Source organism: Prinia subflava, chromosome 9, assembly GCF_021018805.1.
Source record: "Prinia subflava isolate CZ2003 ecotype Zambia chromosome 9, Cam_Psub_1.2, whole genome shotgun sequence".
Lineage (NCBI taxonomy): Eukaryota > Metazoa > Chordata > Aves > Passeriformes > Cisticolidae > Prinia > Prinia subflava.
Window position 1 is genome coordinate 12,661,805 of NC_086255.1, and position 14,806 is coordinate 12,676,610.

At 41.8% G+C, this 14,806-nt stretch overlaps 1 protein-coding gene across 4 annotated transcripts in view; it reads right to left on the bottom strand.

The window, feature by feature from the left end:
* The window catches only part of SUFU (SUFU negative regulator of hedgehog signaling), an 89,339-nt gene that overhangs the window by 55,429 nt on the left and 19,104 nt on the right, over positions 1 to 14,806 (bottom strand). For all 4 annotated transcript variants that reach the window (XM_063405410.1, XM_063405409.1, XM_063405412.1 and 1 more), the window contains one exon: positions 9,990 to 10,126. In XM_063405410.1, the coding sequence (XP_063261480.1) occupies positions 9,990 to 10,126 (137 nt within the window). The remainder of the gene's footprint in view (positions 1 to 9,989; positions 10,127 to 14,806) is intronic.

Here is a 14,806-nt window from a genome sequence, read left to right on the forward strand (position 1 = left end):
AGCATCCAGGCGTCCCTGGGCATGGGGCCTGCTGGCTGTCCCTCTGCCACTTGGGCTGCTGCAGCAGCCCTGCTCAGAGATGTGTCACACAGCTTCCTCCAGGTCTCTGTGCCAGCTTCTTCCCTCCCTCTCCCAATAGCAGCCCACCTGCAATATGAAGGCTAAAAGAACTTGTGCATTTCTAAGTATAATCATGTATCAAAGTTACAAGCCTTGGTGTTCTGTCCATCCCCATTCCTCTGGGAGCAGCATCAGGGCACAGGGACTGATGTAAAATACAGAGAGAAGACAAATTTCCCAACCCCCCCTTTTTTTTTTCCTTTTTCTTTTTTTAAATAAACCAGCTGAATGAACTGTACTGAACAGCTGAAAAACAACAAGCCAAGTTCAGTTCCCAGGCAGGAACAGGACATGAGTTGACAGAATTAAAAGGGACAGCATCAGTTGAAATCTTGCCAGCTCAAACTGGGCCTAAACCTACTTTATCTAAATTGCAGTAGCAGCTACAAACAAGCCTTCTCTTTCAGGCAGCACTGAGATCCTTCACTTACTGCCTGGAAATACTATGTAATCAGTAAAGCAGTCTAGGGGAAGACAGCTTTCTTTCTATTTCAACAAAGTCTTTTATAAGCAACAAAGGCTTTCTGTGCCTTTGCTCCTGGCAAAGTATCTCCATGCCTTAGTGTGAACCTATCCTTTGGGACTGGAGAAGGTCAGAGACCTGTTCCCAGCCAAGAACTAGAAGTTGTAAAGACAACAGTGGCTTCCACAGCAAGACACAGGAATCCAGACAAACTGCAGGAGAGGAAAAAAGCCCAAACTGTAGGAGATTAGGGAGGTAGAGAAAAAAAAGGCTTTATATTATATAACTAGCTTAATGACAACATAAGACATAGATTTTTCATCCTCCAATTAAAGTGAGAGTACAGGTGTCCTTGGAAACTCCTGGGTTTGCAGTCATGCTTTCCTATTGCTGCATTTGTGACTGGGAGGAGTCTCATGCCCAGCCCTGCTTCACAGCACCCATGCCAATGAAGCAAAAGGCAATGTCACTCAGCAGTAGTGCTGGTCCCTTCCTCTCACGTTCCTGGGAAATCAGCCCGCACTTTTCAAACCTGGCCAAAGGGCTGCAGGGCCTTTTCTACACTGCAGCTGAATTAAATGTGTGGGGAGGAGATTCTCTAGTGTTGCCCAAGGTCTCAGCAAATCACAAACAAAGGCCAAAAAGATGCTACTCAGTAAAACCATAACAATTAGCAAAAATAATGGCCAGCTTATCCCATCAGTGGCTGATGAAGTGACAGTGCTCCAAGGCAAAGGGCAAGACTGAGCCTGGCACTGGGGTGCCTCCAGTATTGCAAAGAGGCAATATCCTTCCTGCTGGAAACAGGAAGAGAAGTGAAGTCAATGTAATCACACAAAATCTAAGGCCATGCAACTCCATTTCTGCTGCTAGGAGGAACAGGCACACCACACACCTGGTGGCATTCACAGCTGTGTCCCTGCTCTATGCCCTCTCCCAATTTACCACCCACACTTGAAACCACTCTGATAAAAAGAGGGCTCACAGAGAGGAAGGATAGGCCCCCAGCTGGGTGCTAGTTCACAGCCAGGGACACCTCAGCCATGGCCAAGGCCACTGCAAAGCTGCTGTCCAAGGACTGTCAAGCCTGTGCCTCAGCACACACCCACAAAAGACCTGGATATATGCCTGCCTCACAAGTGGGGATAAGAGCATCAGATTCTGGAGGTCCCAAAACTTACAATTATACAAACTGACAAATAATACTAAGCTTTGCAAGCCTGCAGAGGGGACCTGCATTTATTTAACCAAGGAGTCAAACGGGGAGTAAAAAGGGCCAGGTCTACTGACAGCCAGCACTTTGCTGCAATGCCTTTCAAGACAATTTACAAGAGTTACATCTAGCAATTCTGTTGCAAACAACTTCAGCGCTGCCATCCAGCTCCAGAGGAAGCCAGCTACAGGTTAGGAACCAAACCACAAGCTGACAGCTGCCTGTCGTGCCCAGCTCATCAGCCAACCACTCTGCACAGCAGCAACTGGTTTGTTTTATCAGCCAGCACATCATTTGGTACCACTCACAGCACGTCCGTCCCAGCTGGAAGCTGGGGATGTGACAAGGCTGGCTCAGGAGATGGGGGGAGGGATGGGAAGTACTGGGGAGCTCAAAGGCAGCAGTATGGGGAGAAGGGGATTTATTGCAGTAGTGCAGGACACAGTGCACCAAAATGTAAAGGACCAGGCTTGATCGGAGCTGCTGCTCACAGAATAGCTTGTTTTATGGGAAACATCTAAGAGGAATTAGGCTAAAATCCAACCAATTTCTCATGGACCGCTGAATAACTATCAGATGATGAGAGCTTTTGGCCATGACAGACTTGGGTTAAATTGGAACCAGTGACTTAATATTTCCATACCCCTCTGCAGAATAAAGGCACGCAGCCCCTTGCACACTTTTTTGAGTCCTGTTCACCTACAGCAAATTACTGTGCTACAATTTCAGCATTCATGCAGCAGAATTCATTGCATAACAGGTTATGCTGAATTGAAATGGATATTGATTTGTACTTCTTTGTAGAGCTAAAAAACATAGTTAATCTCCATACAATTTTAATCTAAAATCCTGGAATACTAGAGAGGAGACAGGGCCAGCTCTACACTGGAAACAGGTCAATATTATAAACAGATGATAGAAAAAAAAAATATATATATATAACAGAGCCATAGCAACCAGAAGAGAATAATAAATCGGCCCAGGGTTGGAAAAAAAAGATAAGGGTACAGTCAGGGAAAAATGTGTATGAATTACTGGCAGATTTTATTTGGCTTTGGTCATCCTCCTGGGAAGAAATAAACAGCTTTACAAACAAGCCAGAGAAGCTTCATATGTATTCAAGGAAGCAAGGAGTTTGTTTTAGGTTAGAGTTTGGTTACTTGTTTTGGTTTTTTCCTTTTTACACACAGAAATTGGCCTGTGTCAAGAATGTTTGAAAACATATTGGCAAGCAAAGAGTCACTGAGGCTACTTACTACACTGAAGCTTTCTGGACCCCAGGAGATGTGAGATGGGGTCTGGTGGATATGGAAGGACAGCAGGTGCCAAGGTATCTGCTGGCTAATGCCTGCAGCTCTGTGACCCCATCAGATCCCCTAATCCCACTGAGCCCCACTTTCAGTGTAAGAGTTATAGTGCTTGTCAGACACAAAGAACCTCCATGATTCAGACTAAACTAACTTAATTCAAGTGAAAACTGCTGAATAAGAAGAGAGCATCTACACCTGCAGCCTTTACAACTTCCATAATCACCCTTGTTTAAACAAAGGTCAAACTGCAGCATAGAGAGATGGCATAATGGCCTCAAAGTGATGTACTGGGACATTATGCACATGGTAGGAATTGTCTGTGTGTCCTTCTTTAAACTAGGAACAAGCTGTCACAAAAGAATTTCTACCTGAAAAGTATGACATATCAGAAATTACTAAGGAAGGCTACGTGTACCTCATTTTGGGCTTGCTTTTCAGCCTGGCTGCCAAAGGCTTGTGCAGCTGTGCTGCCTTGGGCACTTCCATACAGAACAATCCCCCTTTCCAGGGAAGACTTTGGGAAATTGGCCCATGGACTTGAATCCTGACAGACGTCAGAAGCTCACAGGCACTAAGTTCCTACAGGTTTCACAGAAACAACAGATATTTCATATATTTTTCTCGGAAAAGGGGATCCTTCACCATGACAGTGCAGATGTGTTTGTGGGGAAAAATCCAACAAACCAAGCCAGCTATAGTTAGTTTGGTTGTTGTTTTGACGTGTTGTTGTCAACATGTATAACTTGTCATGTACCTACTGCAATTGATTCTATCCAATCCACTTTTCAGAAGTAGCAAGTTTTCTAAGGAATAATTCATATAAGTTGCTTCTAAAGTACTCGGCTGAAATCTACATTAAATTGCCACTGAAAAATTGCACCTTGCACTCTTACTTTCTTTGCCTGCACATTTTCTTATTACTGTTTTGCAGTACCCAGGTTGCAAACCGCTTCCTACTACTGGCTAGTCAAAGGTCAAATATTAAAATTTGATTTTCAATTAGTTGAGACATCAAACTTACATTTAAATATCTTTCAGTGCACTAGTCATCAGGAGACAAAAAGAAAAGATAAATTACATATTTATGGAATAAAAAAAAATACATTTAGAAGACCTGAAAAGAATACTTACTCATTCAAGACATATTTATAATAATAAATGAGATTAAGAAGGCACCTACTCTGCCCCTGCCTAAAGGAAGGATCAACTCTGCCTGATAAATATCCATGAAGAACAGTTTGACTCTTCTTCAGTTATCAAAGATATGTAGCAATAGGGAATCTGCCACTATCCAAATGTGTCACTGCATTTGCCATTTGAAAGTTCTCCTAATAACAAACCCTAAGCCTATTTTGCAGAAATTTTAATAGTTAAATTACAGATTTTTTTGTGTCTCCTATTCCCAGTAGGCACATGAAAAATGTATTTACTACTTTATTCCTTACAGCAACCTTTTGCATATTTGAAGACTGTTCTCACATCTCCCATTTTCTCCTCCCTAGACTAAATAAATGTAACTCTTTTGATCATTCCTTCACAGGTCATATTTTCTAGACCTCTGGATCATTCTTACTGCTCTCTTCCAGTCTCCCTCCAACTGGGAGGCATCTGACTTGAAGCTTTTTGCCCAAAATGAAATACAATGTTCTCCTTCTCCCTTGCAGTGTAGGACGCAATCACATACAATACACAGAACACTTCTATCCATACATCAGAATAATTTCACTTCTATCTCTCAGCATGAAGACCATGTTGGTTTAGGTATAGCTCATTGGTAACAGTAATTCCAAATAGTTTTCTTCTCCTTTCAGAACTGCTGCTTTCCCCCAGCTGATTGCATTGGATTATTCCTGTGTCAGGAGAGGACCTTGCACCTGTTGTGCCTCCTTGCCCTTACTGCACACCAGTACTTCCCAGCTCTACCCATCTTTTGTGGCTGATGACTACACATTGATAATTACTCTGTCTCAATATCCAACCAGTATTACAGCCCTCTTCTTTACCTTCTACCAATATCTCATTTCCTCAGCTCACTCACACACTTGTGGAGACAACATAAAAAGTCTCAGAAGTATCAAAGTAATCAATATTCACTGCTTCCTATCGTACCTATAACTTACTTTCTTCTGATTTACTGTTGATAAATCCATGATGGAACATCCATTTTTCTGTGGATGCCTTCTGGATGGTTTGTTTCTCTTAGCAGTTTCTTAAGTCCTGAAATCTGATTGACCAATTAGAAACTTTTTCTTTTCTTAATTTTTTTTTCTTCTTTCATTTTTGGAGTTTGTTTTGGTTTTGATACAGGATGTTTTGGGTTTTTTTTGTGGGGGGGGAGGGGGGAAGAACAGCATTTGCTGATTTTCCAGGCTTCTCTGATGCTACCTTCCTCCCCAAAACCAGTGGGGGCTCAGCCTGCTCATGGTGATATGTTCTGGGGTAAATGTCATCAAGCTCGGCCAACCTGCAAACTTCTAATTCATGGACTTCCTCTTAATACCTATGGCTCATTCCCCACTCCAACTTGTGCTTTGTGAAGAATATAACCATGACATATGCCACATCATTATCTTTAGGCTCTATGCATGATGAGTTTCATGACAATTTCTCCAAACCTGTACCTGACAGCTGCAGCTGTTTTCTTTTAGGCTAAAAACATGGAAGCAGCAAGAGCTCATACACACATGTATGTGTTTCCATGCTACATCAATATATTGCCTTCATGACACATATCAGACAGACCCTTGAAAACAACATAAATTTACTCTAGAGACAAAAATTGCAGATTTTAATTTCAGGAAAACACAAATGGTAGTCCCTCTGCAGTGATCAAGGGTCTTAATACTGTAGTACATAAAGAATTAACAATTGTACTAAGCTCTGGATAAGCTTTCTTTAGGAAGAGTGTTTCTTCCTTTTCATTTGAATTGAAGTATAAATTTGTTCTGCTATGAGATATTTGCAGTACACCCATGAACCATGACAAGCTAAGGTCGCAGAATTGTGCAAAGTTTCATTTTCAAGGTTTGAAGGTTTGGGGATTTTTTTTAAACTAACAGAGTTGGAATTTGTGGTCATGGTCAAACATTGATAAAATTAAGAACAGATAAAGCCACAAATAAAACCTTTTGAGACTTGAAAGCTTGGTTTTGTTGAAAGAGGGTAAGTACTGCCCTTTAATCAAAAGCACCAAGTGCTTGTTTCAGTGAACAGAGAAGCCAAGGCTGAAAGAGGTCTGAAATTCAATGCAGAAGATTGCTTTTCTAAAGCACTGCCACAGTGCAGGTGAGAGAGAGAAACAAAGGAATGCAACATTCATTTCCCTAGAAGTGTTTGTTAGAAAAATACATCACTTGCAATGAGACATACTTTGCAATTGCAACACACAGGAATAATATTTAGGACAGCAGTAGTTGCTAGGTGAATATTCAGCTCAGTCGCCACCACCTGAAAATGCTCAGGCTCAGCAGGGGTATAACTACACCTTCCTCTCCCCCAGCTTCAACTGGACTCAGCAGCACACCTCTGATAACTAAAAAGTTGGTTTTTTATCAAGAGATAAGAATTTAGCTCTTAGTACAGCTTTCAGAGTAAACAATTCTCTGACATGCGAAAGTGCTTGGAGCGTATCCAAAAAGTTTCTGCCAATTTAATTTTTTTTCTTGCTTCTTGTTCAGGGTGGATTCATAAGCTTGTTTCAGTTCATCAAATGTTTTTAAGGCTACTTCAGAGTATTAAAGAGACACAATAATTTTTTCTTTTAAAACAACTGAAGAGGACAACATTAAGGTACGTACACCAGAGTTAAAAAACACTTATCAGAGCTTCATTTGACAAGTGATCTTGCACTATAGTCAGCAAGAACTTGAGCAAAAAGAAACCTTTCATCATGGAAAACAATGCTGTCATGCCACAGCCTGCTTCATGCCCAATGGGCTTCAGAAGAACCAACCCTTCAAATATTTCACAGTATTAGATTTTCAACATCTAAACATAGAAGTCCTGTAAAAAACCAAGAAAAAACAACAGCAGAAGCTCACTTGGCTCTGCAGAGTGAGAACGTCAAACTGGGGGAAACTACTAGGCAGAAAAGAAAGTAACACTGCCGAGAACTGGGTGCCTGATTACCCAGGAGTGACAGAAGGGAGAACATGGGAACTGCTCTGGACACTGCCAACCTGAGAGAAGACAGCTCAAGGGAGTACAACAAAACAAAGCAGGACATGTCAGATGTAGCAGAAGTACTGGGAACTCTGCAGAGCAATGGAGTGAGAGATCTTTGACTAAATTAGAAAATTACTGCATCTAGCTGTGGTCAACTGGGATTGCTCTGAAAGATCAAGAAGAAACATGATAAAGTAGGCCCCATTACAGCTCTTACTTTTAAATCCATCATCTTGTCAGGATTAACATGATGTCTATTACTAAGCAAATGATTTTAGCCTGAGAAAATTATTTTCTAAAAGAGACATGTGATAATCAAATTTGTGCTAAAATAAAATTAGAGCTTGTTCACTTGTTGCAACAGCATACAGATTTCTTTTATACAAGGCAAGGAATGGTTGGTAACAGTCAGTGACAACACACAGCTGCTTGCTGAAGTGCATGAAGCAGTATGGAAAAAAATGCCCCAAATCCAACACTTCAGTAATAATTTAAGGGGCCTTTGCAGGTCTCTCATCCAGCCTCCCTATTTGAAGTGGAGCCATCACCAATGCTAGATCAGGGCCAACTTATTTTTGTTGAGCTAAGTCCTGAACCTTTCCAGGAATGAAGTTCCAGCACCTCTCTTAAAAATCATTCCCTGTCCTTTGCCACTCTCCTTGTGAGCAAGTTTTCCTTGAAGCTTTTCCAGGGCCTCCTATACTGCAATTCAGAGCTGTAGCCCTTTGATGTACGATCTAGGGCTTGACCCCACAATCTTGTAACTACCCTCCCTACAGCTCAGGCTCCAGTTAGATCACCCTGCACATTCTCTTCCCAGGCTCAGCTGGCCCTGCTCCCTCCAGCTCTCCTCATGGCTCACATGCCCTAGAACCCTGACCACCTTGAACACTCTCCAGTTTTTCAGTATCTCTTAAAGGCCCAAAACAGGACACAGCATTTTAAGCAAGGCCTTCCTAGTGTCATGCCAAAGAGGTAATAACTTCCCTCCAACTGCTGCTCGTGCTTTTCCTAAGGTAACCCAGCATGCGGTTCACCCATTGTATGATGAGCGTGGTATTGGCTCACACCCAATTTCATAGTCAAAGAAAGCAGTCAATTTATGATTCATACACTGTTGTTTTTCATAAGGCAAATTGAAAACTAAACACCCAGAGGCTAGAATCCATCAGCATGAGTTTGAGCGTGCCTTTAAAGACTCATGGTGGATATAAAATAAAAACCAGCATGTATAAACAGAAGATCATATTGGAGAGTGATCATGTACAATTCATGCCAGATTGATAAGCATGGGAACAACCACTCTTTTCATTCTAAGAACAGTTCTTTGGCTCTGAGGTAAAAAGATGCATTTTTGTTCATGGCATTTGGAACCACACAAGAGAAGTCTCTGCCCTGACTGCCAGCTTAGTCACCAAGAAGTTTGCCCTAAAGAACCCTTCCAAATCCCATCTCACTCTGCAGACCTCCTCTCACCCACTAAAAGACAGTGATCAACAAGCAACTGCTACCAGAACTAGCCTGGACTAGGAAATTTAAAATGTTCCAAATGGGATGTAGGATATTTAGTATAAGTTAACACATAACACTTACATTACTTTGTATCTAAGAGGGAGACTTAAGACTCAGGTGTTTTCTTTGGGCCCTGCAATCATTGCATAGAAAACATGAGTACGAACTCATCACTGCATGGTCAGTAACAAAAAGCTGATGTGCAATACAATATAGGCAGGATGGGAATCTTAAAAAATGTAAAAAATAATGATAGTCATATAGATTTAGATGCTTAGCAGTTGCAAAAATCAAGATAGAAAGGTGAGATAAATTTTGGATGGCAATTGGAGAAGACAGCTACACAGCAAAGGTTACAAAAAGACAAGCAATTATCTGGGCTGACACTGAACTATATCCACTAATATTTAGAAAAATAGTCACAAAATTGTCACTTCCTCAGATTTGTTAGAGGTGAGCAGAGCATATAAATGAAACTATGAAAGACAGTGCAAGAGGATGGTTTTTAGGCACCCTTCTTCCCACTTTTCTGGCAATTCTCCATCTGCAGTAATGATTCAAAATTGTTAATTCCTTGGCCTGCCTGGCTTCAGCATTCCTTAAAACTTTTACATTTTCACATCTTAACTCCATGTTCATATGCATTGCTACTGCTTGGCTGCAGGGAGCACTGGAAGGGATTTGCCTGTGATGGAGCTGCAATGTTTTCAGAAGTTATGGTGCTTCTGCTGAGAAGTGAGACCTTATCAGACGGCTGCTCCTCAGCCATTCAGGATAAGCAAATGCGTTCTTCTTGCTCAGAGAAGATCCTGGACGTGGCACTCAGTGCCATGGTTTAGTTGGTGAGGAGGTGTTAGGTCATAAGATGGATTTGATGATCTCAAAGCTCTTTTCCAACCTAGTTCATTCTGTGATTCTGCGAACCCAGCTATGCAGGCGAGAGTCACTGGGCAGATTTGCTATAGTTACTGACTATTGTGTAACTTCAGCTTTTCAATACCAGGATTTGCAGTAACCTGAACAACAATTGGTTTTGTCCCTGCAGGCTGGGCTGGAGGAAGGAACACACTCTTTTGGGTTCCCACACAAAGACAGTTCCGAAGACCTGACTGGGTACTGATGAGACAAGTGTCACACCCTGTACCAGATGTGGCCCCTCAGAACTAGAGCAGGAAAAAGCGAGGCCGTGTATTTAACCCTGTGGTACCTGACTGGAAGACGTATCTGGCCAAGCCTTGCATCAGCTCTGCTGGCCAGGTGGGTGGGGCCGACTCTCCCGTCTCTCTCTTCAGTCGGAATGTCAGCTCAAACCCGAAACCACTCGGTCCCTCTGTTCCTGTAAACCTGGAGGGAACGAAAAATAAACAGTCATGACACAATTCTTGTAACCAGAGCAGGATTAAAGATTAGGACCATGGAAAAAGGATGTTCTCCTCATAGAACCAGCCATCCAGGGAGTGGAATCTGGATGTGCAGTGAATCCTCTGTTCTGTAACCACATGTGAAGATCTACTTAACTGGCTCATATAGGACAGTGACAGTCTCACAAATGCAAAGTTGTGCCTTGGACAACCAGCATCCTTATAGTGTTTTATTAGTTCCACATATCAGTTAGTAAAGGATGAAAGAAATATTTCTTAGAGGGAGAAACAAAAATGCTTTAAGTGGATAGTTTTCAAGAACTGATTCCAGGAAAAAGCATAAACCAGAAACTGAAACACATTACAAATGGGTTAGTTTTAAGAAAGATCAAAGTTAACAGAAAGCCTTCGAGCTGATCTTTCACAGTTAAATGTTTTGGAAAGATGGCTCGCTATTGAATTTCCTCCTTCCAAAGTATGTTCTGAAACAACACAGCTTTACTTCTAATATGCAATGGGCTAGAGTTCAGTGGGCTTTTTCTTTTTAACCTCTTGGACCTCTGCTTCCCAAAAATAACTGTTTAAAGAAGACCACACATGCTTTACATTGATACATATGAAAGTTACTGAGTAACAGAAGTGTTTAGGTGAGTATCCATCAAATCTAAAGCAACACTTGTATTTAGGAGAGCATCGCTGGTCAGCAACACACTAGTAGTCACAAAGCAGTTCATCTGACAGGCAACATTACCTAACTGGATTTGTTCATATGGTGGTGTGACTCTTAAATCTTAGAAGAATTTTATTTGCATGTAATCTTTAAATACAAATCTCTTGGAGTTAAAATGTTTTTGACTAGTTAATGGTCACAAGTTGGTGAAAATACAGGGAAAGTTTGAAAGTTTTAAAACATGCAATTCACCTGCATTGTGCAGCTGTTCTGAGGTAACAGTCTATAAAGTAAAAGTCTTTGATCTGTTTAATTTTAGCTTGGTAATCTGGTTTTGAGGAAATTGTGACACATGTGGCCTTGAATACTCGTGATTACTTTGGAAATACTTTATGCTTAATTTAGACAGGTCTTTAATAGAAAGAAATATTAATATTCAGAATGTAATTAGCATAGTAATTTTGTTCATATTTTTGCCAAAGGTTTTGCTTTTATTCTTAATAAAAGTCTTGTATTTGAAGATAAGTTCAATGTAGCTGTTTCAACAGCTGCCATGACATTTCTCTCATTGAACAATAGACCATAATCCAGGATCAGAGCTCCTGGATGAGGTTTGGGGGATGTACCTGGGAATGGAGGCAGACATGAGCTTCAGGAGCTACACAGACCTACAGTATGATTCTGACTGTTGGTCTAGGAAAATCACAGAGCAGTATCCAGTAGCCAAGTTATGCAGCTTGGCTTCTCTTATGGATATGCTTTTTACTCCAAGTGCTCACACTGGCCCCAGCTTCAAAATCTGTGATGATAAGGATGCCTCAGTCTGCTAGTGGGGAGGCAAGTAGCATGGGAAATGATTTTTCCCAGTTAGAAACCCAAGATCTCCAGGTACATGTGCCAACGGGACATGAGCAAATGTCCCATTATTATCATCTCTTGCAAGGACAAAGAGACTCTTCTCTATTCCATGTGGAAACACTGGGTTCTCATGGCAGTCTCCTCCTTTTGGAGTATGTCTCCTCTGCTTAAGCATTATCTTAGGAGGATGACAAGAAGCTGGACAAAAAACCCACCACACCTTGCAGGCTTGTAGATGTTCAAACTTGTGCTTCTTCCTGTAAGTTCCAAATTTCCCCCAAACTTCTGGAAAACTTCTAGAAAAGCAACCGCCTTCATCCAGCCACAGTCAATGAACAAGCTAAAAACCCAAATAATACTTCCAGACGAGAAAGACCAAGCAAGCCTCATTTTGACAGAAACACTGGGTGGAAAGGTAACAATAACCCACAGATGGAAGAAATCTTGCTAAAACACATGGAAGCCATGAGCTTTTCCATGGATCTCCCCACATTCTCTGCTACCTGTATCTGCACCAACCTGCTCCCTTTCCAGTAGAAAGCATTCCTAGCAGGTCAGCCTGACACAACTCCTGTGCCAGCTGCAGAGGCAACATACTTTTATTACAGCCTTTGATCTACAGAAACAAGATTCTGGCACTTTTTGGGGTTGGTTTCTCTGAGAGTAAGGGAGGTGAGGACTGAGATGGTAGATTTGGTGTGCATTTTTCTGGTCATAGTTAGGTTGGTTGGGCGATTTTGTTGGTCTTTTCTTTTGGGGGGGAGGGTTGTTTGTTTGTTTGTTTTTGGGTTTTGGTGTGAGTTTATTGGGTGTTTTTTGCAGGGGGTGCTAGTGGTTTAAATCTGAAGGTAAACAATTCAAACTACAGCCAATTTATAACAAGGACTTTGGAGCTTAGTTCAACATCTCAGCACTGAAGTGCTTTACAGGTCATTTCTTCAGCCAAACTCCTGCAGTGCAGCAGTCCAAAAGCACCTCAGCTTTACAGTACGATGATGATCTGAGATGGAATGTGTGCAGGAAGAAAGCCTCAGAATTAGTATTTTGTATCCCTGCATGGCCCCGGCTACATCAACTGAAAGCTGCAGTACAGCATTAAGTTTCTGTACTAACAGATCTGAATATTTCACATAGTTTGTTTTATGCCTTGATTTTGCTGAACCCTGTAGTTTTGAGTGAAAGTTTCTAGTAAACACTTCTAAAACACTACGAAGGGGGCAGGGGGACCCATATTTTGCCCCCAAACTAAAGATGCTAAGTATAAAGAGTCAGCATGGACTATATTGTACCCACCACTGCTTTGCTCCCTCCAACACAAGGGCACATCACCTTTTTAGCCAACCCAACTGCAAAGCAACTGGGTAAGTTTTCAGAAAAGTAAACACTGATGGAGAAATTCTTGGCTTGCTGCATGCTCACTGGCACACATCAGATAGTTTTATATTATGACTACAGCAGTAGTAGAAGGCTCTGGCATCTGCCAAGTCAAATCCAACTCCATATTTAATATTAAAACCTTATTTTGTGAAAAGAACAAAAATAAACGTTTCAAAAGCCAAGGTCATACATTACATGCCATTCTTAGGTTCAAACTCCCTTTATCTGTTCAGCAAATCAGCTCAGCAGAACAAACCACACTGCAGCACTGTGCATATGCTGGAGGAGCCTGGCTTGTTCCTTTAATGAGGTAAGAGTTTCACTGATCATGATATTTAGCTCCAGCAAAAGAAGCCAAAGTAATAGAGGCCCCTTTATTTACAGAGCTGTACAACCAGGCCCCCCTGAGCCCCCCACCACCCCATGCTCTGCCAGGCCCTCTCCTGAAGCCACACACAGAGAACTGAAAAGCTGTTCCCCTCTGCAGCAGAGTACCCAGGGCGTTTTTCACATCAAATAACCCAGCTTAAGGGGATCAAAAGCCAAAGTAGCCCTTTGCTTTAAAAGCAGCTCTGAAAACCAGAGGCTTTTCAGTTTAAATCAAAGCTATTTGCCAAAGCATTTTCATTCTCACTTTTGCAAGGAAGAAGGGAAGGTTTGCTTCACTGCAGTGCAAATGGCAGTATTTCTGCAATTCTGCTTTTGAAAGCTACATAGCTCTGTACAAGGAGCAGAGTGTACTAGGTGTTTATTTTTTTGAGAGTTTAAGTGTATGTGCATATAAATGTATTAGGTGAACCAATCCCTGGAAAAGGGAGTTTACATAGGGAAATCACTATGATTATTTCAGCCTGAGAACAACAAGAAAGCTCTTTCAGGCTGTTTGGGGATAGTGAGGACTGCACTTACAGAAGTCACAGCTGCACTCCCAACAGCTTCAGAGAGATAAACTGAGTCTCTTCTGGGAAGCAAGGCCACAGCACTCTGGAATGATTTGTCTCAGACTCAGTTTTCAGCTGCTTCAACACTACTTCTGTGAAGCCACTTAAGATGCCTTTTACTTCAACTCCCTAATTGCATCTTTCCACGTCTTCTACAAAGACAGTTACCTGTTCTGCTGCTGGTAAGCTACTCTGATACCATTTTGAAGGCTACAGAAATACAGTATCACTATATTTCTAAACCTGACATCAGAAGAGATGCTATTATTTGTATCAGTACCCATAATCCCCATCCCACCCACCAAAAAAAATCCCCAACTCAGTAATTGCCAATCCATAGCTTTCAGTACTCCAGATCAGGATCTCTTCAAAGTTTGTGGAGATGGTCAAACCAAGGTGACCAGCAGAATCCAGCACTCTGCCTGCTGACACCAAAGCACTTTGGAGTCCAACTCTGAATAATGTTTTAAGGCTGTAGAGCTAATACTCATCACAGAAGATTTTTCTATTAGGTTGCAAAGAGACTACTAGTAGCAACACAGAGGTTTGCTATCACAAAAAGCATGAAGGTACCCAGTGACTGACTCCACAGATCCTCCCTGAGAATCACTTGGATCACTTGAGACATAAATTATTTCCCTTTTACTGCCCACTAACAAGCAACACAAAGGGTGGTCTCCTGTCCAAAACCAAAGGAGAAGCCTTCACAGCCACACTTCAGGGTCTCTGTCTCCTAGGAAAGACATCAGGCAAGAGCTGATGTGCCTTAAACAAGACAATGCACAGTCTTCTGAATTCAAGCTCCAGGTGTATTGCA